Source organism: Lycorma delicatula, chromosome 3 (assembly GCF_047948215.1).
Source record: "Lycorma delicatula isolate Av1 chromosome 3, ASM4794821v1, whole genome shotgun sequence".
In the NCBI taxonomy this organism is placed as follows: Eukaryota; Metazoa; Arthropoda; class Insecta; order Hemiptera; family Fulgoridae; genus Lycorma; species Lycorma delicatula.
This window is the reverse complement of record NC_134457.1, coordinates 107,700,255-107,728,061: the sequence shown is the minus strand read 5'-3', so window position 1 is coordinate 107,728,061 and position 27,807 is coordinate 107,700,255. Positions and strand designations below refer to the sequence as shown.

Sequence of the window (27,807 nt, the reverse complement as noted above, 5' to 3'; positions counted from 1 at the left end):
AGGGAGAGTAACTATTGCGTACTATCAGCCAAGAATATGTGGAATAACATCAGGCGCTAGGACACTGAGAGATAACAGGCGCTGGCTAAAACAGTTAAAGGCTTTCCCTACATAAAAATAATTTCGGAATCTGTTTGCTATGCGAACACCAACTTAACTGCAACCAAAATTGTGGTTTCCAAATGTGCTTATAATTAGCACACTAGAATTTGACAATTACCCTGGGAATGGTCTGCAGAAAACGCTAATTTACAATCCCAGTACTCCACTCGGACTGCTGATCTGTCAGGCTAGGTGTTCGAAGAAGCTCCTAATATTGAGCATGGCCCGCTTGGGAGAATGGTTCTGCAGGTTTACCTTCTCTTGGATTGGTCAATAAAAGATAGTAAATTAGATCGTTATAGACTGTGAATCCTTAGCGAGTGGAGGCGATGAAATATCTTTATGTCTTTTTTTTTTTTTGTTAACTATGAGTCTGAGAAATACCAGTACGTACCCCCCCACACAAGTGGGGGAATGTCGGACTCGTACGGGTTGGGCTAGATGTTATTAGAAGCCTATGCGTGCCTGCACCCTACCGACTAAAACTCGTCTCTCACTCCTGGTTCCCCGCCCTTCCAGGAACAGCTTAAGCAAGCATTTCGTCTAGAAGGGGGGGGGGATTATACGCCCATACACTCATTCGTACAATATAATATACACAAATCTAAAAATACACACAAAATGATAATAATACAATACAATTCATCTAACAATATTAGGTTGAAAGGATATGCACCAAAACTCATACTCAAGATAGATCACACTCTGAAGACATCTAAACCATCATCAACATCAGAGTCGCACCATCATTCATACTCAGAATGCATAGGTGAATCACACAAGTACATAAACTAACAGCAAAGAAAAATACACCAAAGGTATATACAAGCTCAGGACATACTGCAATACGTATTTAATTCGTAACTATCGCAGTCACCAAACTATCACCAGAATTCAATAGAATCATGAATACAAAATAACCGAACAAGTTAACATCAAATACATATCGTATCATACAATACACAGAAACAAATCAAAGCAATAAAATCATATTTATCACTAAACAGAGCATATAAATCAAATATATTCGCCTACCTATCTCTTATACAATGAAGTTAGAATAACAGCCTCATATCATCAGAATAATCAAGACACATATAATCCTACAGAAAAATGCATCAAATATTAATACAAATATACATAAGTAAAAAGAACACACCTAAGGGAAAACCTCAAATATCAGAAGCATACCATACAACATTACGTCAAATCTCAACAACCATACAATGGTGGACCCGATCCACGCAGACATATTTGTGCATGACACATCTTGCTGTGGCCGCCATTAGGCACGAAGACGGAGTGCTCCCATCCTCATCGTACCCAGGCAACCCCCGCACATTCGGGGGCCCCCTGTATGCTCAGGCGTAGGCGGGCCTGTCCGCCCACGTATTCTCCAGCCCCGTGCTCCGTTTTGGGCCTCTTCATATGTGTGTAATTTCCTCACCACAGACTTGACGTCTTCTTCTACCGCCTTCCACTGCGCCTCATCCTATATGAGTATTTTCTCTGTTTCCTCAGGGCAGAACATGCGTGCGATGTTTAGCCTTCCGAGCACCTCGTTTCTCCCGTCACTAAATCTCTGAAATTCAAAAAATATATAGAGCGGGGTCTCTCCTCATCACATTCGGGGCAGGTGTCCGCGTAATCAATCCCAAACCTGTACAGGTACGATCTGAAACCTCCATGACCCGCCAGGAACTGTGTCATTTCATATCCCGGCGAGCCATGTCTCCTATTACACCAGTCCTTAATCTTTTAGTCCCAGCCGATGGGTCCATTTCCTTTCGTGGACCGGTCTCACCGTTCCTGCCACACGTTCATCATTTCGTCTAGAATTCTTGTTTCTTCTTCTTCTTTTCTACTGCAGACGTTGAGCCAAGTTCTAAGTTTCTGCAACGCTGTGTGCTAGGTCTATAGGCAGGAATCCGGCTAGGACCTCCACTGCATCCGGAAAACAGTCCAGTAGACCGATACCACCCGAAGGCAACACTTCCTGAGCACGGAATCTAGTTTGCTTCTATATTTGGCGTATTTTATTGCGCCTGACCACAGCTGGACACCGTACAGAAGAGTAAAATATACTACTCCAGTCAGCAGTTTTTTCCTCTGCAACGGTGGTCCCTCTTTGCTCGGCAGTAGTTGAACGATCAACCTCCTCATTTTCTCGGCTTTACGCAGGCCTGGAGTATATGAGCTCCAAATCTAAGTCTAGAGACCACCCATACATCTTGGTATCTGATCGCTGGCTTTGATGTTATTTTTTTTCTATCCAGGATCATCTCAGTGTAGATCTTCGTTTGGAGGCAGTGACCACGACCATCTCCATCTTTTCTGGAGACAGGACAAGTCCGGCTCCAGCCAACCAGTCGTTGATCTTCTCGTAAGACATTCGCACTTTGTTGGCAGTGTCCCTTCGTGTGTCCGCCTTGACAACAAGCACGAGGTGGTCATCAGCGTAACCTACCAAGGTCACTGCCGGTGGGAGGGCAACACTGAAGACACCGTTGTGAGCAGCCGTCCATAGGGTCAGTCCCAGGACTGACCCTTGCGGTACACCTCTGTTGATTCTTCTCTCGATTATTCTGCCCTGTACTCTGCACATAAACCTGCGATCGGTGAGATAGGATCTCACCGTCCGGCAAAAGTAATCTGGTACTCCCAACTCCCTATCTTATTATCGCTGAGTGCAGGACAGAGTTAAACGCTTTCCTAACGTCCAGGGTGGCAAGAACGCAGATCTTTCTACCTCTTTTTCTCAGCACCTCTCCAGCCATCCGGCAGACTTCCGCGACTGCGTAAAGGGCGGATCTACCGCTGCGCAAACCGAACTGATTTACGGAGAGTCCGCCCTGTGTCTCTAGTGCCGCTATGATCCTTACTTGAAGCATTCTCTCAAGTACCTTAGCCAGCTCATCGATTACGGCTAGTGGGCGATACGAAGAGGGAAGAGATGGATCGTAATCAGGCTTTGGCACTAATACTAGTTTCTGCCGTTTCCAGATGTTTGGAAAGATCCCCTCCCTCAAGAATGTATTATAAGTTTAGAGGAATGCCTCCAGCACAGCCCGAGCCGCTACCTTGACCACCATGTTCGGCAGCAGGTCCGGGCCAGGAGCCTTTGCCGATGGTGTTCTAACTATCGCCTCACTGGTAAAAAACGGGGGGGGGGACCTCGAGTTAGGGTCATCCTTGGTCACCTCGTTCCCGCGGGGAAAGAGCGCATTCACGATGATTGAAGTTTCGTGGGCAGTTGTTACATGCGATGCCTTGGATCTTATGGCACTCCTTACTAAGACGGCGTAAGATTTCCCTCACGGTTCGGCGTCCACGTCCTGTATTATTAAGTCAAACACCTATATAGACTGGGCGATTAAATTTGCTCAGTTCTTTCCTGCACACGTTGTACTGTTCTGTGAATACAGAATGTACGGAATGCAGTTACGCCCTTGTGGTATTCGTTCCTCTTTTGCGCTATCTCTTCCGTCCACCAGTACGAGGGATGTCCCCGCCTTATATACTTACGCAGTAGGACGGAATAGGCCTCTTCCAACGCAATTGCGGGACGAGAGGGCTTCTCCTCCGCGGTGACGCTTCCATGAACTCCTCTCAAGTTAAGTCACTTCGTTAGAACCACAAGCTCGAGATTTCTAGCACTCCAGCCCATGGTCATGGGTGAGTCATCCTCCTCGATGCTGGTATGTAACAGTGTCATCAGGATTGCCTGATGATCACTGGCCAAATAGCCTTCCCTCCACTCTCCAGTCGCTGATTTCCGCAGCAACTTCAGGAGAGGCAAAGCTTACATCAAGAATGGAACCCCTCCCGCCTCTCCTGTAGGTGTACTCTCCCCCAATATTGAGTATCATCAAATCAAGCCTCGCAGCCACATCCATCAGGGTGGCGCCCCTTTCGTTGTTCTGATCGATCCCTAGTCCGTCGACCAGGCATTGAAGTCATCAGCTAACACAACCCGTCGACAAACCGAAATGTCTCTTTGGATTTTGGTTAGTATCTCCTTATATACTTCTACGGAGATGGTGGGGGAGAGATAGCACGAGTAATAGTATACTCCCTCAATTCTCGCTCTAACATCTCTATAGCCTATCTTTCTGGAACGGTAACAAGCCTACCTGATCGAAAAGATTCTGACACGCGTTAGATACTGAACCGGACAAACTAGGTTAGATTTTAGGAGAGCAAAATCTGATATGCCTTAGGTACTTGTCTACACATCATCCACAAAATAAAATTATAGTTATAGAGAAAAATAAAAACATAAACAATGTTTAAATTAATACTGAGAGTAAAATTCTATTAAAGTAACTTTTATAATAGACTTATTAAAACAATACTAGATTATAACCGGGTACTACGATTAACTCTTACAGTTAGCCCAGTAGGAGAGTACTTTTGGAGGAAAAGGAATTTAGAAGACTTTTTTTTAACGTTACTTTTAAATCTTATTAAGTAGTTGCGTTGTATTTTGTAAAATAATCTTTTAAGAGATTTATGGTCAAGGAAAACCAAACAAATCATACAACTTGCTGCCAGGGGATCAATTTGTTTTAATTGGTTAAACATTAACGGCACTTTTTCGTTTTATGCCACCCAAAAATTCTTGCCCAAAACAACTCAAAATAACTCAGAAATTATGTTGAAAAAAAAAATATTTTTAATTGAAAAAAAAAAAATTTTTTTCTATTTTTTTTTTTTGTACTAAATCAAAGGGATATATATATTTTTGTATATTCCTTTGACCAGCAGTAAATAAACGTAATAATAGTATCAAATGATAACTGTGCGTCTTGTAACCATGAGTTATTGCGTAAACCAATTTCTGATCGACAGATTCGTTTTTTGCATAGCCACCTTTCACGTCCATTAAATTCTATGTCATTAGATGTACTCATTCAGTATAACCATTTATATTTATTTATTTTATATTAATTTAACCAAACTTAACCTACGCTCGCTTCGCTCACTAACCTTGACTAATTAACACAGTAATGTTTTGAGTATTTAAATAAATTCAGTAATTACCATTTTAAGTTTTTTCTCTGCAATATTTATTCAATTAATTTCATTGCAACAGATTAAATTAGGAATTACTTTTATTAATAATGTTATTTAAATTTAATTCAAAATTTATTACTCATCAGGTAGACCAGCAGTAGAAAAAGTTTGAAGTTTTCATTTTCAACGTTGAAATCTATTCTATGATTTCATCAAACCATTGCGTTTTTGGTCGGGTGGTACAACTGAAATGGTTACAAAGGATTATCCATAAATGATATGAACAAGTTTATCAAAAAGCATATCAAGAAGCTCTTCCAGTTTCACTGTTTTGCAAGTGCAAATATAACAAAGGATTATCCTGCAACAATCTTTTATACTGACTTTGCATTGATATATTTTTCTTATCTACGAATACATTTAAAAAAGGCTGACCGCAAATCCCATCATTAAACACAACTAATTGTTTTTCATGTAGGTAGACATTTGTCTAGGCACAGTTCAGAGTTTTCCAGAAATATCATAATATGCAAGAAATGTTCGTCTAACACCTGAGTAAAAGCAAAAATAGTGGTCTTTAAAATCCTGACCCATTCTCTCAGAATGAGGTAAAAATCGCGACAAGCCATTCAACCTGAAGTCCATTATTACACAAATTATTTAAAATGTACATTAACGCAAGTATTATATAATTGTTACCACGCTATTGACATTAGATCACGTGTTGTAATTCAAACTAATTTTTTGTAAGGATAATAAATTTTATTATATTATTACTGTTATAATATTATAATAATTATATTTTACTATAATATTTCTGTTTCTAATTAGTAATTTTATTACAAAAAAAATTTTATATTGTAATAATAAATTATTATTAGAGTAATATTTCTATTAATAATAAAAAGTAAAGAATTTTTCTTGGAAAAAGTTAAAAATATTAAATACAGCATTTCTTGAAGTATGTTAAAAAAAAATCCGAATCACCACCCGAACGAACATTTTACAATAAAACATAAGAAAATTATTAAAACTGATATAAATTAAACTGTTCATGCATTGAAAGTTATGGATCTTGACAATATGTCAATGCAATTATAATTAAACAATTATAATTTAATTTAATTTTGCAATTAGAATTTAACTTTATTATGTTTCCCTTCAAGAAGCAATAAAAATAATAATTTACTTAACAGTAATATCCTTACATCAGCCAGAAATTATAGTTACAATAAGAGAACTGAAAACTTTCCATTTTCTATAAATATTCGTAATAGTATCACAGATATTGGTGAAAAAAGACGAACTGTTCAAAAAGTACTCTTTAAAATTAACAAAAATAAATTATTTATTTGCTTATGTGCAATATGTATAGGCTAAATAAATTAGCTTCGGTAAAAAGAAGGTTATGACAAAAAAAGTGTTGACTAACCGAGTCGCAGTCCAAAATATCATTGGGTTTCAATTAACCACACATCTCAGAAATGGTCAAGCTGAGACTGTACAAAACTACACTTTATTTACACACATAAATATCATCCTCATTCATCCTCTGAATTAATACCTGAACGATAATTCCCGGAGGTTAAACAGGAAAAAGAAAGAAAAATCCAAGATATCATTGATAGAACTTGTTAGTATCTCCGGGACCACCATCAGGTATTGCTTCAGAGGATAGATGAACGACAATTTTTTTAGCGAGTGAAAAATGCCATGCCTGACCGGGATTCGAACTCGAGACCTCCGGAAGAAAGTCCGAAACGCTATCACTCGCGCCTCGGAGGCCGGCTATTGATAGAACCTAACTGTTGTTTAACTCTGTACTCAGTACACTTGTATATTTGGCTCAGATCAGAAGATATTCTTATAAGAACTATTATTACTGGTGAAAATACCAATAATTTATCTCTAATGACAGAAGTTCAGTATAGCATGACCATTAAATAACCTAGTTCAAATAAAAATCCTCTTCCGCCTAATCAGACTTCTTTTAGATTTTATGTTTCAATGACTTTTAGCGGATGAGAACTTAACAGTAATAACTAAATGGCAATGTTACCAAATACTACCAAACTTAGAGTTACCAACGGTAATCAGTGTTTCCATGATGAGAAACAGATGATTTATTTTCTTAACTGGATTATGACAATAAGAAACATGATTATGAGTGTACTTGGATATAAAAAAGGAAGAAAAAAATATGAAAGTAAAAAATTGAAAACTGAAAAGAAAAATTGAAACACACACATTTAAATCAAATATAACTAGATTATGTTTTACTAATTCCTTTGTTATTTTCTTTTTAATTCTTGCCGATACATATCTTGCGTTGCTTACGATGTTTTAAAATATCATGGCAGTAGATGGGTAAAATCATTATACATAATTCACCAGCTCTTCCCCGTATACACATAAATATTTAATTTATTTATTTGTTATTTCCGATATCAGACCCTATAAATCCCGTAATTGCCATATTTATTTGCATAATCCTTTCATGTTTATTTATTTAGTTATTTTTATTTTTATTTTTTTTTCAGAAAATGAATTTATAAATATTAATTCTGGGTGTACTTGAATCGTCATTAATGATGATTAGATTAGCAGCGAATTACCTAGTAAATTTGTTTGTAAACTGAAACTAATTCTAAGACTTCTGATCGCAAGCGAAAATAGAATGACGTAATTTCCAAATATATCATTGCCATTAAAAAACACATTACCCTACTTTATTTACGTTCTTAACTAGAAAATTCCAATATGTTAATCGATTCCGTTTGGCCCAACCATCAGTACTAAGGCCCTTTTAAACAAATTATAAAAAATTTCGCACGAGTACGCGGAAAATTACATTTTTTTATAAAGCATCAGTACAGCACAATCACCATTTGGAAGGCATGGAAAATTCTAATGGATAAAAAAGTTCTAAGAAAACAAAAATGTTAACACAAATAAACTAACGAACAGAATAGTAGGCAACCAGTGGCTAAGGCCGGGATATTACTAACCATCAACGTCATTACCACTCTATATTGTTTGTTTTTTCTTCTTCTTTTTAATTCTGCCACAAGATAATTTAGGTGGTTTAGTTTCGCAAACTAAAACATACAGATAGTTAGACAAAACTCTGGAAATCAATCTGATTAAACGACTGCGGCTTATACTTAACGATGCTGTTTTAAAATGATTCGAGTTGTGTTCGGCTGTTTTCTAAATAATAATTTGGAACTAATAAATGCATGCTGGAAAAAATTGTTGTCGATTTCGAAACTTATGTGGGTTGACGTCAATATTACGATTGCTAGACATCGGCATGCGAAGAAATTTACTTTTAAACATCATATTCTCGATGGATGGTAGCAGAAAATAATTTATTTACACCATCATTTATAACTGATGAAACGTCCAATACAAAAAGCCTAATCTGCAAATAGACTTAAAAGGTTACTGATAAAACATTTCTACACTTAAATTATCAAAATTTGGGATGTTGCTTACGACAAAAATTTTTAATTATTAAATTATTAAGAAAATAATTTTACTTTCTCTTATTTATTTTTATTCACTTTTTTTTATTTTTTCCGGAGCTCGAATAACATTACTTGAATAAACAACCAATTACAAAGAGTCAAATGAACTTTCTAAAACAGGAATAAACAAATGACAACGCGTATAAAACATATTAGAGAAAATGTTACCATATGATTCAAATTTTTTACGATCATAGAAACGTCTAATAAACAAACAACTTAAATTCATCGATTAAAAAAAACCTCTTCAAATCGATTTTTAGCAGCGCAATAATAACTACAAGGATAGTAATACTTTCAAAGTATTTTGTTTTCTAAATAGTCTTGAAAAACTAAATTTTCATCACAGAGTAAGCTCGAATTAGAACGAAAAAATTGAGTATATAGTTAACGAATTACATAGTTTGAAGAAAGCTCAATAAATAGATGAGAAGAATGAAAAAAGGGAAGACAGAAAGAGATGAAAGATAACAACAAAAAGAGATCCGAAATTAAATGACCCGGATGTATTATATTAACAATCGTATGTACCAGCCGATGGTATAACACTGAATTGAATGACAGACAATGTTGGCATAAATTTAACTCTTTTTTATGGAGAATTTATGAATTAAGTTATACAAGGTTTATATTTTCGAAAACGGCACTCTTGTGTGCTACATCCGTGTACTTCACACATGCATAACCAACAGTCATAGAAAGAAATATGGTATTCATAATATCAAGAAATATGAATAAAGAAATAAAAAGCTAAAAAGAAAATATTGAAACACTATGACGTCACTGAATTCATAGCTAAGATAAAAATATTGTCCAAAAAATGCATTTTCCACCTCGCGTACACATAGATGACTCATTAATTTTTGTTTCAGGAGAAACTCTGAATGTGCGTTAATTAGTAGCCTAAGTGTGAAAAATTTTATCCTTGGTGCAGGATATCAATATACATGCTCATATAATATATACATATATATAAATGAATAATAAGATGTGAAGAATGTTAAATGAAGAAGGCAATATTTTGAAAATGATGCGGAAAAAGATCTGGTCGGAGTAGATATGCATATGAGAAGGAATTTTTTTTCGTTGGAGAAGGGAAAACTGCACCCGCCGCCGTCTGTCCAAACAGAAGGCAGTGTCAGGCTCTCATAACTAATAAAACTCCTCCACCTCCGCAACATATGGAGATCGAACCCCCAAAAAAACATATATTTTCTGGTGCGAATCGCAAAATCGACAGACAGTCGGAGGCGGCGAGATAGCGGAGTCTAACGGGGATCAACGGACCACGTTCATCCACAACCAGTCGCAAACGAACGCACCCTCCCACCACAGGCTGTCCCTATATCCCACACCTTTCTCCTACTCCACGATAATGTTCATCGCCATGACGCGATCAGCACTGATCTTGGACCAGGAACTCAATGGAATCCCAGGGCATCAACGGATAACACAACCTATGTGTGTTCACCGTTACGTGTGTACGTATCGATACGGACGGACGTACCAACACCTGCAGGCTGTCCCCCAATCCTACGTTTCCGCATTCCGCCACCTTTCCCACGATAATGGTCTTCAACGTCGTAGACAGAGCGTTCTACTTTTCGGAGGAATCGAACATGACACCAACAATATTGTTGGCGTCAAGAGGACCTGTCACCTCCACACACCTTAAACCTATACATTAGATGTAATAGATGGACGAACTCGCTCATTTCGGACATTAGGAGCTAGATAGGACGAAATCATGGAAAGGTAGATTTTTGGTGACCTAGTGGCTTAATGAATGGGGTATTTAACAGTCACCTCTGATAGGAGAATGAGGCTCTCGACTAAATATAGGTACTATGGAGACGAAAATTCAGTTGGACATACTTTCTTTGTGTGTTCGAGATGGGTGATGCGGTTTATTAAAGTCGTGTGCTAATTGGTTCAGCAGTCCGACAAGCGAAGATGCAAGAAGCGTTAAGTGTGGAGAAGGATTAAGAGTGCCTATTAAAAAAAAGGAGCTGTATGACATACTGATAAAGAACTGTGTGAGGTGACAGACCTGCATATTTATACAGGTCTTTAAGAGTGGGGAATTAGCCGCTGTCGGGTAGGAGTAGTGAAGGGATAGCCTGGACAAGCAGGTGGTTGAGTGCTCCGACAGGCATTTAGCTACTGTTGAGGGGTTAAGGACTCCCTGAGCTAATCTTAAGTCCCGTGGCGAGTGCAGCATGCCCCTGAGTAATGCCAAAAGGCGGGTATTTGTTCATGTTGTATTAAGAAGGAGGGGGTTTCAGTCGGTGAGAGCCCGACACTACCGTCTGTTCGGCCGGCAGTGGCTGGCAGAGCTTTTCCCTCCTCAAAGTAAGAAAGTGTTATAAAAGAGTACTGCAAAAATAACTGAATCATTTCTTTATTCTACAAAAACAAGCACCTCGAGACAACAATTATATTCTTCGAGCAAATATACGGCAAATTCGTTCGGGGGAATTTATAAAATTTATACCATTAGAGCAGACCGATTAGAATCAGTACAGTAATTTTTGAACTAAATATACAAAATAAGTAAAAGTTATATTTAGACACGTATTTAAGATTACAAAATAATATCTATTTATTTTGTTTTTGTTTATTCGAAAAAATAATACTGGGGTCTAAAAACAGTAAACGAATCACGCTACAGCTAACTATACGTCTTATTCAGTTAGTTTATAGATTTGAAATAAAAAAAACTGAGCGTACGAGTGTTCAGGCGCCCGATTCACAAGCATCTCCTTCAGTCCTTATGCATATAAAAGAAACTACTCGTGGTTCAGGAACCACGAGTTACTATATTTTTCAAAGATTATATATATTTTTTATTTAATTAAATTAAGATATTTTATTTGAGTTTTAAAGAGTTACGGAAATTATTAATTATCTACAAATAGTAAAAGTTCATTAATATCTTAGATTAAATAGCTGTAAATAATAAATTCAATTCAATCTTTATCATCTGATATCAAGAAATCCGTAGGCGAGAAATAGGCTAATGGGGTCACCATTAGGGATTTGGAATTAATTTTTTTCAGATAATTCTGGATCAATTCTTGGTAAAATCTTTATCTAAAATTTAAGCTAAAATAAGGTTTGTAGAAAATTTTGCAAGTAATACGAGTGTTACCAGCAGTAAAACATGAAGATCATCTAGTATTTAGGAGGCTAGACGCAAGTACCTGGATGACACACCACCTTCAGTCACACAAAAAAATAAAATAAAAACTTAAGAATAAGCAAAATCCGATTACACAAGAAAATTCATATACATCATCTTATTTTGAGGTCGACTTGAAGACTTATTTACTAATTTCAAATCATAAGGAACAACCATTACTGCACCAGTCTACTGAAAATTGTTGCAGAAGTTATCTATTTAAAATCAGCACGGAAACATTTATGGAAACTGTCATTCCATGGTAATGCATGACCACATTAAGTTCTGTGATATTTGGATAGAAAGTTAATAGTAACCCATGGCAAAGTTCGGACTTCATTTCGAGCGACTTTCATCTCTTCGAAACGGAGAAGAAAGTACTGGAAGACGAACGTTCCCCAGAAATCAAGAACTTAAAGAAGTTTTTAAACAGTCATGATATAGTTAAGTAGTAGAAATAGCGGCAATGGAATTCAACGTGTATTTTGTAGCTCTTGGATCACTAAGACAGAATTCATTCACCGACAATTATTATGTAAACAATTAGGATAAAGATACGTAGTTTTATTAAAAAAATGTAAGTTTTATAATAAAATTATTCGTAATTAAATGGTCTTAACTTTCAAATCCTTCCTATCGGATATCAGAAGACCAACGTTTTTGTTTTTTCAACAAAAAAATAAAAACTTTAAAGACTTAAAAATTAAGTTAATCAATAATTAACTCGGTTAACAAAACACAGCAATAATAAATTAAAAAATACTGAAAAAATACTTCACAATTCTGCGCAAATAGGCTGACTTTTCGTTTTCGACGCCTTTACTATTTCGCAGTCAGAAACGCACTGATTTGAGAGTAAAACGCACGACATACGTTTGATTAACGAGTAGTCCCTACACACAATATTCAAGTTTTAATTCACTCTCTACTGCGACTCACTGTGTAAGCGCGCAGGAAAAATACACCACTATATGGTCAACATAAACTTAAATTGAGCGTAATTCAAGAACGACAATACCAATATTCATCAAATTTTGTCATGCATAACTTCAGATACAGCATATCTAATTTCTATCGAATATCTAAATGTGAGTGAAATTTATCGAGTAGTTTTGAAGATTTTCGAGCCACAATAATTTCAATTTCTGTGGAACAACTGAGCGTAACTCAAGACCGACTTAACCAATCGTCAATTCCCACATGTACAACTTCAGAAAGACTACTACAGCATATGTAAATTTCAATGAAATTCATCTAGTTTTTTTGGAGATTTTCGCGGCACAGAATTTTACACTTGAATGTTTTTTTTGAGAACAAGCCACAAAATTTTGTACATGAATAGTATTTTTTTAAACCTCATATCTTAAAACAAAAAGTAAATTCAATTTCACTCCCCGATGCCACCGTGCGACCGAAAGTATTACCGTAATATTCTTCGAAAAGTCGGTAAAAAAAGTAATTAACATATAAAATAATTACTTACTGTGATAACAGATAATGGTAAATATCCGAAAAATTAAATAATTGCTCTAAATGCATTAAAGTTAAATAAAACTTGATGCAATGAAATTTATAACAAATATTTTAAAAAGTAGACACTTTTTGAAACAAAACAAAAAGCGTGATTAAATATGCAAACAAGAAAGTTTGTTAATATCTAAGATAAAGAAATTAAAGCAATTCTCTTTTTTCGGCATACGATCAAAAAAAAATTTAGGAGAGAGTTCTATCAGTTACTGAATACGGAAAACTTGACAAACTCAAGCGTTATATGAAGTTAAAATTCTTTAACGATAAAGCAAAACAAAATAAAACTGATCAAAACCAAACAAAAATTAACAGTAAAAATGTTTTGTATAAACTACATGTAAATTACCCACAAAGAATTGCGCATTAAACTTTTTCTAAAAAGTTATGCAAATTTTATGACAAAAAATTAATGTGATTATAAATAAACACAAACATATTTAAAATAAAATCGTATAATTTCCGTTTAACATGAAAGCATTTCAATGAGCATTCTCATAATATTAAGTATAGTAAGTAATTTGTTTGTATTATTGTATATCCTGGGAACGTAATTTCCATTTTTAAATAATACAATGTTAAAAATTAAATTTTATATTGCAGATTTAAAATAATTATTGTACAGAATACATATATATACATTTTATGATTAATTCATTTATCTGCACGACACTAGTGTGTGGGAAATGGAATGAAAATATTGTAGCGTATAAAAAATACCATATATAATGGGATTCGAATCCAGTAAATTTCATTCAATTACGCAAATTTTGACGTGAAACGTCTTTAAAATTACACCGAAACATACGGGTACTAGAATAGAAATTCGTAGCATAACGAAAAGGTCTATCTCATCCTGCCTAAATAACTCCCTAACTATTACTTTCAGAGATGTAAATGTGGTTTCTATAACTTACATAGTCAGCTCGCCGGTACGATTTTGAGTTTATGTCATTGGCGAACGGGTTGGCGGAGAGGGGGCACGGCGCAGATCAGTCAAAAATGGCGCTCTCGCTTACTTCCATTCAGTGTAGCTTACGACTTAGACGTGATAGCGCAGTGATTCGTGTGTTTGTACTTAGAGTTTGTCGAGATAGATCGATTTAAGTAATAACAAGTGTATTTTGGACAATATTTAGTGTAAAAAAAATTAAGGTAAACATGTAAAAAAGTATAAAAATTCAATATCTCAGCCTCAGCCCACGCAAACGCCAGCCGGAAATATAAATTATGCATATCGTTGGAAAGGGAAGGTTATGAGTCGCATAGGCACCACGATGTCCGGTGCCGAGCGAGCGAGACTGTTTCGGAAGCGTCGCTAATTATATCTTAATTATATTGTAATTATATCTTACGAACGGCCAGCTGGAGGAATTGATTTAGTTTTAGGATTTATTTTTAACTTAACTTTTATTGTTGAGTTTATATGCTATAAACACTTCCTTACTCTGCTCTGTTGTGATTTGCAAATATTTTGAAGAAAACGAAAAATTTTTAAGAAGTTATGGAAAATTACGCAAAAACAGAGCAACATTTTTTCTTTCCAGGTAGTGTAATTTCAACGACCCATAAATTTGTTAAGAGAATAAACAAAAATTTACGTTCAAATATATTAATAGGATTTTTACATTAAACTGTGCATTTGTATAACCATATAAAAAATGTAAACACGTCTGTTCGACTCTATACCGCAGCCCCGTGTAATTTTATAAGGCTAAATACTGTAACAAACACTTCCTTTTTTCTGTTTAGCCTCCGGAACCACCGTAAGGTATTACTTCAGAGGATGATATATATGAATGTAGATGAAGTGTAGTCTTGTACAGTTTCAGGTCGACCATTCTTGAGATGTGTGGTTAATTGAAACCCAACCACCAAAGAATACCGATACCCACGATGTAAAATTCAAATCCGTATAAAAGTAACCGTCTTTACTAGGATTTGAATCTTAGAACTCTTGTCTTCGAAATCAGCTGATTTGCGATGACAGTTCACCACTAACCAACTCGGTGGGTTACAAATTCGATATGATCAGTACATCTCTTAAATTAACTACTTACGCAAATTATACTTCAGCACTTACATAACAACTGGAAATATTATTCGAGTAATTCAATAGATGAATTTCAATAAACTTACACTAAGGATTCACAAACTTGTAATAACTCATGCCTCCTTCGTAACAATCAGAAGACAAAAAGTTATTCATCGAGTATCTGGCTTTAAACAAAGTTACAGCTGCACAATGTAATCCGGTAGTACGGAATTAGCGTTATTTATTTATTCCATAAACGATAAGCTGATGTTCAATTACATTTTCTTGAATTAGATGAACCTTTCTAACTAATAACCGGAATTCGAACTGATAATGATTAATGGCAGAGGCGCTACCGTGAAAAAGGTTGATAATTTTTTTAAACGCTGGCTAGACAATTGTTCATGATAGTAAATGTATACATAGCCTAGCTTAACAACTTGTTAACTTTATCTATTAAACTCGATCATTTTATGGCTTATTAAATAATTAGTTTTTTTTATCACCTTATTGAGCTACGATGTATTTTTGAACATATTTTGTCACACTGCTTCTTCAATATGGAACTTAATGATAATTTTTAATCAAATAAAATAATGCAAAATTAAATGACTCTATATGATGATATGTAAATCTACATATTTTGGAAGAATCAAGTTAAGTTTCTTATGAATATTCCGCAACCCTCCCATACAGTTTTCTGGATTCGGGGTCGGTAGGCAGCAGCGTCTCTTCCTTAATGTGTGAGTGAGGTGTACTCTTGTAGGCACAGGCCGACCATACCTGAGACGTGTGGTTAATTGTAACCCAACCACCAAAGAACACCGGTATCCATGACTGGAAGAATTCTTAAATCATGAATGAATTTTCCTGAGTCCACGGTTATGTACACTCCGTACCTTTTATTTAACTTTTCATTTAATAGAATATAACCAATGAGGAGGCATTACAAACGTCTAGATGTAAATATTAAAAGAAAAAAGTTTGATTTTGTTAACTAAATCCAAGTTTACTAGACAAAAGACTACATTACTGACGACTTCAAGGAACCTAGTTGTTCAATTATGTTCAATAATATTATATATCTGCTACAAAGGACCAGACAAAAAAAAGCAAAACAAAATTTGGTTGGAAAATCGTTAATTACGTGCCTTCAATCGAAACGTCAGCGTAAGGCTTAAAGAATGAGTACAAAAATTAGTTTCGTACCGGCACTGAATACGAATAGTTACGGTATCTCGTAGTTAATAATAATTTACAAAACGGTACGAAATAAATAAAGAATTTTGTAAATTAAAACAGTTTTTTTTCACAACTGTGAGCAAAAATGTTGAACCAAACTAAACATTCGTAGAAGTTAAAGCTTCTGTTACTCTACGCAAAAACTAAGAATGCTGGCCCTTGACCTCGTACAGATATGTTACAGTAAGATCCTGACGCTTTGCATTCAAAAGCCACGTGTGTTGCCTAGCGGTAAATACTAGGAAATTCGCAGTGTAATAGAATACAATGCAACTGCGCCCTTTGTTAATTGTAATAATAATTGGTTAGTTCTAATACAGTATTCGTTCTACATACAACGTCCTATTTGTTAAGTATCTACGCATTAACATTATAATATTACAGTACATATGTATTTTATATATATATATATATATATTGTATAGTTATTAATACTTTGAATGTATATCACAAGTAGATTTTATAATATCCCGTGTTTTAAAAATAAAAGTTATTTTTTAAAAACACTCTTTCGTTGTGTAAACAAATAACTGGCGCAGACGGTGGGTCTCCAAACTGTATCAGCGCATATGATAATTTCGATTTCACCAGCTAATGAAGGGAACTAAATAAATAGACATCTCAGGAAATTCATATATATAATTTCTTCAATCATAGAATCATTTACGAGGTGCAACGGACAACGAGAGTAACAGAACATTATTCACGGAGTCCACGTCGAAGATGGCATCAATGAACTTCGGCAGGCTGCTAATCGATTCAAGCTTCTGCGTGGTAGGAGAGTGGACATCTTTACAAGCTGTTCCGGCTACAGCTGTACTCGGCTGTATTAGTGAATATAATTCTGATCGACAAACCGCTCATCGAAGGCACGACCAATCATTGGAAGGCAACAAACTGCGAAGGCAACCCAATCAATCGAAGGCAACCAATCAGCGAAGGCGATTCAATCAGTCGTCAACGTCCAATCAACCAGGGCAACAAATCACTATGTACATAATGATAAGATTAGTACTATAAGTAAGAAAAACATTTAGATAGTACGGTATATAAGAAATTTTGATAATTTTATGATATATAATTTTTGAATGTGTAAAATAAGAAATATTGACATTAAGATTTAAAATGGCCACACCAATGTTAGAAAAAGAGAATTTTGACACGGTCTCTGATTTTACAGGAGATCCGTTAATATTGAACAAATTTATTACTTTACGTGATGAATTAGTGCTAAATTTTATGACAGGGATGACCTTGATGATTTCCAGAATGAATATCTAAATTTAAAGTAAAAAATTGAAGTATTAGATTTAAAATTACTAATAAGTAATAATATTAATGAATGTAATAACGTAAAAAAAATTTTATTAAACTATTATTCAATAGACGCACTCAACGCGTCTACCAACGATTTCCAAATTAAAATAAATGAATTCAATTTTGTAAATAATAATAATAATAGTAGTCAAAATGTAAAAAGATAAGCTGTTCCGATCCGAAACCCAAATAATTGTAAATACTAAACACCGGAATATCCTAATTACTTCCAAAATTCGATAAAACCCCCAAATAAACACCCAAAATTGTATCAACTGCCGAGTACTAGGACCAGCAGCGAAAAGTTTGAAGAATCTTACGATAATATTACTAGGCCAGTGGGTAGAATACCCAGGAAACAGTAATAATAATCAATAATAAAATTTAAATCTGTTGACACAAAATAAAATTAAACAAAAGACTGTTAGACCCTAAGAAAAATATTTTTGAAAAAATCAGTAGAATTAACCCCGATAGTGAAGATGAGGAATGAGTTGAAGAATTTGAAACTACCTCTGTGATGGACAATTTTGGTTTAGTAGAAGTTAACTGATGATGAATTAGAGGATTTTTATTCACAAACGAAATTGGTTTTAATAATGAATTAGGTTATTTTAATCCGCGAAATGAATTTATGGTAATAAATGATGATGATGAATTTGAAGAGTCACATGACGAATTCGAAATATCGAAAAGTTTAGGTTACGATTTATATGAGAAAGTAGTAGAAAATTCCCATGAAAATATTTCAGAAATAGATGATTTTAGCTTACAGAATAAATATAGTAATGAAAATACATGGACTTAGTAGAAGTAGGTGGTGATAAATTATACGAGGATTATGAACCCGTTTTCAGTGAAATTAGTTTAGATAATTACGATGAAGAACTTCTGACCGGTTATTTTTAGGGGACACGAGACTCGGAACAAACAATTTTAATACAGATCTAATTGAAATCGATGACCATACTTCAAGGTTATTTAAATTAACGCATGATACTGAAGCAGTGGAAAATTACATTCATAATTTTATAAATGATTATAATAACTGGCCAACGAATAATAATAATAATATTATTATTATTATTATTATTATGACACATGTTAGTAAAAATAAAGTTAAGCGTAAAAGGAAATAGAAGACGAATAGGATAAAGAAAAATAATTTATGTAATAATATTGAAGATAATAAAGAGTAAGATAATTCAAGTAATAATAATTTGATAGTAATAATAAAAAACATTAACAGTTATCAAAAATTAAGAAATAAATAATCAGGAAAATATAGGAAGTAATGATAGTAATATTGATGATTTTAATAATAGTAAAAGTTGTGCCAGTAGTGAAGAGATACTGCCAAAAATTATAATGGAAATGCAGATAATGATTGTGAGATGAAATATGTAAATAGTTGTATATTGCCAAACGTTATTAATAATAATATAATAATAGATTCTAAAAATAAGTTGCCAAACAGTAATAAAATTTATAGCGGATAATAAAATATAATGTTAGAAAATAATTTTAATATAAGAATTAGAATAGGAAAATATATATATATGTTATGCATCCAACATAATTATTTTAAATAAATGCATTACTATGATTAAGTGTTGCTATAAAGATTATTTGAAAGTATTTGTTATATATTATTAATGAAGAAATATTATGATTATTTTAATAATTGTATAAATAATTAATTTTTAAATGAAGAGAAATTATGTTATAATCGTAAATGAGATTGAAAACGGTCTAGGTCAAGATTAAATAGACTAGTAGAATATATTAAAAATCGTACTACATTTTATGAATAGTATTTTAACTCCCATCGTAATACGTCCTAAATAACTACATAAGGTAAATTTAAAATAATAATAATTTATGATAAAAATAAATAATTGTTAGGAAATTAAAATTAGAAGAATTTGATTATAAAATAGCGTATAAAAAGGAAAGAAGAATAAAATCACCAATAATGGGTTTTCATATATTGTCAACCATTAATTATAGTAAAAATCAAGCAATATTGAACTTAGTTAAAAATAATCCAAGAAAAGTCAAAACACAAAAGTTATTTGAAAATACTAAGACAAGAATAAATGTAGAAATATCCGAAAATAAACAAGAGTAATATACGCAGTTACTGCATATAATAGTAGTATTCAATCAGTTAATAAACTAACCACGTGTATGAAGTTTGGCCATGTTAATCCCAACTTGTTATTAGAAATAAATATACAAAAAGAAATGATTGCTTTTATTAATATGCATAAAGAAAAGGTTAAGAAATTGTATGAACATATTAAAGAAGTAAATAAAAATACTAAACATAGGGTTGAAGAACAGGTAAATATTAACAAAGAAGAATTACCAGAAATACCGCAGACGTATATGTTAAAACAATCCAAAAACAAAGTAAAACGAAGAATAAATATAATGAGGAAAGAATTACTTCAATAAATAAGAATAAGAAAACGGCGGAAATATAAGAAGACTTCATAATACAAAGAATAAAATACATCTCTAATATTAAAAGGCCTTGTAAAATAAATAAAATAAAGAAAAATGGTAAAGTATTACTCTTTACATAAATCCTGTTGCAAGTCCTTCTTGCTCCTAAATGAATTTCATAATCCCAGATCGCCATGGATAGAAGCAGCAGAAATTAAAAACATTACGATTAATTCTGGAATTGTACCAGTCAATTTAGGTATAGCTAAATAAGAAAATATGTATCATAATTTTGTACATGTTGTGATTTAAATAAGTAGTTTAGTAATATAGAAAGCTTGAATAACATTCATATAAATGAATTACATAATATTAATAATAAAGAAATTTGGAGTATGTAACTATTATACAAAATATAAAATATTTGTTAAAGTCAGGAGAATCAAAAATTATAGGCTTAAATGATAAGTGTAAAAATAATATCCATAATAAATATTTGTATTCATTCGAATTAATAATACATAAAGAAATAAAATTTGAAAAAATATTATCGAAAATATTAGTAAAAACAACTGTAAATATATATCACTTGAAGTCAAAGAAAATATGATTAAATGGATATCAGAATCGCAATATTTTTTTTAATAATAATGTCATATAAAGAAAAGTTAACAATTATAAATGATAAAGAAACTGTAACAAAAGTATTAGAAAGAATATTTTTAATAAATTCAAATAATAGCAAAATATTGTATAGGTATACCCCACTACAGCATATAATGCAAATAAGCTATCTTAGTTTCTTTCAGAAGCTTGGGCATCTGAAATTTATTGATGTTAATGAATTAAATATAGAAAAGATGCACCATTCAGAACTTTTAATAGATAAGAGATTAGAATTAGAAAATAAAAATTTTAATAATTTTTCAGTGCTCAGGAAAAAATAGTTCAGTGCTCAGGAAAAATAGGTGATATAAGTTTTGGACTATAATATTATATTTTAAATTGATTGTTATTATTATATTTATGTTAAAATATTTAAGAGAAAAATGCCTATGTCTGATAACCATCCCCATAAAGTTTTACTTTGGAAAGGAGGAGTTACGTTACAGAAAATCCTGACGCATTGCACTCCATAAGCCACGTGCGTTGCCTATCGCTAAATATAGTAAATTCACCGAGTGATTGAATGCAATGCAGCTAAACCCTTTGTTAACTGTAATAATAATTAGTTCCAATACACTACTCGTTCATTATGCATCGTCCTATTTGTTATGTACGCATTAACATTATAATATTACAGTGCATATGTAACATATTGTATAATTAATACTTTTAATGTAATCAAAAGTAAATTGTATAATATTCCGTGTTTTTAATTATAAAAGTTATTTTTTAAAACCACTTTGTTTTCGTTGTGTAAACACGTAACTTTATAAATTCAAAGACTACCACAAATTCAAACAAGATAAAAAACAAAGGCTGCAGTTGGTTTACCGTAAATGGTTATGGAACCATTACCTACAATTTTGACTATCCTTAAGTAAGTTTCACGAAAAGAGGTACGATAGATATAAAATAAATAGAATACCTCACTAAAAGTAATTGAAAGACTAGTTTTCTGACATTAAAGAGGTACTAATGAAATACCTCCGACACCCGGCCTTCCTTCATTGTAAGAATGGTGGTATTAAAGAAAAAATGTTCACAGGTAAATAACATTAGTGCAAAATAGGTTGTGTAAGACAGAAGCTTAATTAGTTTTATAGTAAATTTAATTCTAACTGTATCCCATATTTATTTGTCTGGTTTTGTCATAAAATATATACATATAAACTAAAATTAACTTACGCACTCCAAAACTTGTTTTTGTGAAACAAATAAAAGCAATACACAAATACTGCAATAACATATTGTCTGCCAGAAAAAATATTTCAAACCGTAATTAATATAAACAAGATACAAATACAACCAACAAACGGCACTACTAGGAACGATTATATCTAACAACTCACACTACTAACTGCTGCTATTAACACAGCTGTCTCAACAAAACAAATTAAACATCCCCTCCAATAATAATCAGTGTTGCCACTAGACTCTCCAATTCAAATCTGTCTTAACTTGATGTGAATTTTCCCGTTACTGATCGAATTAGGTTTTAGTGGCTTCTATACCTATTCAATTGTTTTGGTTGATCAATTAAATAAAATTGATTTTTTTTTTTTTATTTCTTTTATATTGCTCATATTATTTAAACAAAAGTAACTACTTAAGAATGAAATTTAAACTATAATTCCAGTATATATACATAGTAAATAAAAATAAAAAAAACTAATAGTTAGGTTCAGTAGCTTATAATGAATGAATCAAAATCCATATGGTGGAAAGGAACACATTTATTGGTCTAAAAACCTCTAAATTCTCAACAAAAAACAATATAACTTTATGTAATAGGCAGCTTTATTTAGCCGTCACCATAGTGAACAGGATTTGTTTGAATACTGGCTCTATTCTCCATTATCGTCATCTTTATAGTTCTTAATATACTACCGTCTTAATTAGCGAACAAGAATAAATGACCGATCCTCTTGTAAACAGCCATTTCTATTTGCTCATTCAATTCAAATTAATGGAATAACGTGCTGAAAGGTTTTCGATATGCTGGTTCATTCTGACCTCTCCTTCCCTACATTTAAGAAATTTTATTTTTTTAACCAAATTTAAATAACAACCAACTTCATAAAATATTGTAGACTAAATTTACTATTTATAAGAATCTATGTTTTAGGTAGATTTCATAAGAAAGCTTTCTATTGTAATGGGTACCGTGATTCGACTTCCGGAAAATTTCGAATAATCTAATTTCACATCCCCTAGACCCCAAAACCACCGTCAGCTCAAACGTTTATATATACTTCACTTTCTTGTGAACACGATAACTGCCGTAATTTTTCGCCAATCAGTTCGTTAACGGCCAAAATTGAATCATGGGGGAGGAAATGGGGTGGCTTTTTCGAAAAAACAAAATATTACTATAACTTTCTTATTAAATAAAATATCGAATTCGTTTAAAGTTCCTACTATTCTTTGAATAAAGGCCTATAACTTATCTAGGTAAAGTTTTTTGATATCACCAACCATTGGCCCACGGGTTGGAAAAATGGGGTTTCGGAAACAAAAAAACCATACCTCCCTTAATAGGCACAGTATCGAATCGATGTAAGGTGGGTCGTTAGTTTTCTAAACATTACCTAAAACTATTATCTGAGACAAGTTTTTGTGACCAACCCTTATGGCAAGGAATGACCAAACGTTTTCTGGAAATGTAAGATGGAACTTGTCGTATGCTAAACATGTGAAACATTTTTTCTCATGCAACCATTGGCGTATTGAGTAAATTTGAAGTTTTTCTTAACTTTAAAATGGACTTTTTTTATCCGCTACTTAGCGCCGGTGAAATCTATCTCCGCCTTCCTGCTGCCGAAGGGTTTTTTTTATAATCAGCATTTTAATACAATATATGACTGAATAGATTCACCAAAATGTTGAATTTAACTTTTGATATTCAATTTTGCATTATTTCGACGATGGTAGATTTTTTTGATAAATATCACGGCGAGGAATTACAGTTTTACAATAAATGAAAAAGTTAACGGAGCATTAAATTATAGCCATAAAATGTAAACGTTTTCTATAAATTTAATTATTTTTTGTATTCTGTAGACTTTGAGGTGTGCGAGATTAAAAAACGTACAGCGATTAGAGTAAACATTGATGTCATAAACATGACAACTATTAAAATTCTCTTAAAGCTAGAGTATGCTTATAAGCACTCCAAATATTTTTATCACAGAAGTGGCAGTACTGTAGTATGCTACTCTATTAGGTTACTATCACCGAAATAAATAAACAAGGATCAAGACAAATCTTCACATATTAACGTTATTATTGAGTAAGTAATAGCACCAAAAATATGCAGTTTAAAAAATCGCATGCAAAATGAAAAGGCTTAAAAATAATTTTTTTTCATCAATTTGATTTAGCAGTAAAAAAAAGTTCCTTGTGATTTAAATTACTTCTAATAATTCTGCAATGAAGTATTTTCAAAATTTTTTCTACGTCTCAGACTAGTGTTTTCGTTTCGTTATACAAACTATAATCACATATTCTTTTGCAAAAAACTATGTACTTAGTAAAGTATGTATTAACACGCGTACGAGATTGCTTGCATTTGGGTGCGAATTTACTACTACTAAAAGTTTAGAAAGTGTAAACACATAGATGCACCGTAGTTCTGCCATAATAATGAAGCAATGTCTGAAAGTGCCTGAAGTAATGTCAAAGTTACTCCAACAATATAACGGAGGGAATTAGTGCACAAAACAAAATAATTGCATAAAATTGGGTTAATTGCATAAAATTAATTCCATTTCATAATATTAAAATAATAACATTTAAATAGTACTTTAATTTATTTGTTCTTGTAAGTTGTAGAACAAAATAATCACTCACGCTGTATTAAATAAATCTATAATTAATTTTACCATTTCTTCATTATTACACAGGCTTCATGTACTGTCAGTTTGACATCACCTTTCTTTGATTTCTACTTTACCTTCATAATAAATGATTAAACATGGTTTATGGTACGTTTTATTTATTTTTATCTCAAAAGTGACATTGGAGCTATCTTTTCTGAGACATTGTTTAGGAATGTATTTTTAGTGTTGGCTATCTTTCTTTGGCTATTTTGGTTTCTTTTTTATTTTTATGTAAATCATTGAGATTTAATATCCATTTTTGTGAACTATGTATTTTATAGTCTAAGATATTATGATTTTAAGATGGACGATGTGATGAGTGGTCTACAAATCATGGTTCTAAAAGCTGAAAATATTCATTAATGAATATCACAAAGGATGTTTTATAACAGAAAAATTTTGCCACCTTCCTCAAATTATGAAACAATTACATATTATCCCCATATTTATTTTATTTATTTATTTATTTTTATCTATATAAATTACTGAGAATAGTGTTTCTTAAAATCGACATGAGAAATTTGAAAAATGTTAACAACAAAACTTTTAGAGAGTGCTATGAACTATCACTTCAAACCAAAGTTATCACCATTTTAGATGAATGGCAAAACCGTAAGATTTCTTTCCCGTACTGAATAGTTATCGTAAATTAAACTGAAAGTTTACCATGACCAGGATTATACTAAATTATTTAGGAGGGTTATCTAGACTGTAAAGAAAATTTGGTTTTAATAAATAAAAAATATTTTTTTTTGTATTTGCAACAAAAGTTTCTTTATTCTAGAACTTTTCACTATTTAAATAAAATAACGATCATATATATCATAATTTTTCTATTATATAGATTTGCATCAATGCATGAAAGCGTTTACGGCACATTAGGTCCCTTACTTACAGGTAACACTTTAACATAACAGGAAAGAACTCAAAATCAGAAATAATATAATTCCCTGGTTGCCACAATTAGAGAGCTTGTGAACCTTAAAAGAAGACAGCAATATAATTTGTCAAATACGTAACCAAACAGACACAATAGATTAAAAAATGCTTTATTTCTTATTTTCCCAGTTTTATAAAAAGAATTTATGTACATTTTACTCAGATTGAGTTACAATTTGTCAGCTGGGAGCAAAATTAAAAATAAAAAAATTACTGAGAAAAAAGTTTCAGTACCAGAAAAGTAAACTATATTTTTTGGTTAATAATTGTAAATTATAAAAGGTTAGAATTAAAAATATGCCATGTATACTACACATAATATTACAACAGAGAAAATAAAATTACTTAATTAGCTATCATCAACCATGTTATTCTTACTACTTAAAACACAAAACAATTCTTCAGTTTAAAAAATATAAATTTCTTTTGGAAATGGAAGAACACAGAAAAATAATTATATTAATATAATAATATTAATTATTTATAAAAATTACCAAACTATACAATTTTATTTATTGTAGAAAACATTTTTTTTTTTTTATCGACACTGTCCTAAATGCAGATTATTGTGTTTGTTAACAACTCCACCTGAAAATTCTTTTTTTTTCTTCTCTGGTGAGAGGAGTAATCCCATTTACGGACAAAGTGTTGGACTTACTAACAGGTTCTGCAGATGTTATTGCGTATGCAGCTGTGCCCTACCGACAAAAACCTCTATCTCAAAGCCCCCCTCTCAAGGCCTAAAACCACATTTCAGCATTAGTCAGCCCCAGGAGATGCCTTCAAGCTCAGTGTCTTCAGAGTACCCGTGCATCATCACTGTCACCCATCCATGCAACCTGATAATTCTTAATGCTTACTTAACTAACAATTTCTTATACTTCATTTGAAATTAGGTGAACATTAAAATTCATTTATGTAAATTATAAAAATGAATGGAATAAATAAAATATGATTAATATCAGTAAGGGAAAGTGTATTAATATAACAAATTTTAAGAATTCTTCTTTGTAATTCCAAACTTGGAGAGACGAATGGAATAATTAATAAAGTAGATCACAGAATATAAAGGCTTTTGATCTACTAAGATTAAAATACAGATATAATAATAAGAATCTTTTATACTTATGGAGATAAAGAGAGAGAGAGCGTGAGTAAGCCTGATGTAGAGTGAGAAATTTTGGAAATAAATTCCTCGTATCAAAATAAGGAAGAAAATTTGTAATCTGTGTAAAAATGTGTAGGATAGTATCTATAAAATAAAGCTCTAATACTTTCTTTATTGCAGTTAAAATTTATTTACTACTTTATTAAAACGTTGATTCAAATCTTTATGTTTTAAGTCCCTATCTAATAATAAGTTTTTCGGTTTTATTGAAATACCAGCATGTCAATAAATTAAAATTAACATGTCAATAAGACAATATTCTAATTAAAAAAAGAAGAGATTTCTTTATAAAAAAAGTCACAGGAATAATTTACAAGAAAAGGGCAGTTTTATAAAGGAACAAAAAATTAGTTTAGTAAAATAAGCATACTTAGCCAAAGGATATTCGGTCTCATGTTTTAGGGCGACCAAATAGAGTGATGGAGGGAGAAATCCCAATTAAACGAATGCGAAGTATGTTGGGGAACAAAGCAATGATGTAATCGAATGTCTTGCGATTTGTAAAGGTGGCACTTGATTCAAAAATTTGAATATTCATTCGGTCTTTATCGTCTGCTTATGCCATTTGGCGTATGCTAGATGTTAATTTTGTTTTTTAACGTTGTTTTGTAATGTTGTATTTACTGTGGTTTTATTTCGCTTTTAACATACATCATGGTGTGTTCCATCTAAGCTCTGTTGTTTTGTTTTTAATTAATTTTTAAACGTTTCTTTTAAATATTTATGGACGTTTCTTTATAAATATCGTACCTGGG

At 32.5% G+C, this 27,807-nt stretch overlaps 1 protein-coding gene across 2 annotated transcripts in view; it reads right to left on the bottom strand.

Annotated features, from left to right (window-relative positions):
* Positions 1 to 27,807, bottom strand: part of LOC142321873 (uncharacterized) — a 220,921-nt gene that overhangs the window by 61,114 nt on the left and 132,000 nt on the right. The window contains exon 1 of one of the 2 annotated variants that reach the window (XM_075360343.1): positions 22,253 to 22,447. The exons of the other annotated variant lie outside the window; for it this stretch is intronic. Coding sequence (XP_075216458.1) covers positions 22,253 to 22,313 — 61 coding nt within the window. The 5' untranslated portion in view covers positions 22,314 to 22,447. Of the gene's footprint in view, positions 1 to 22,252; positions 22,448 to 27,807 lie in introns of those variants that run through there. 2 annotated transcript variants of the gene reach the window in all.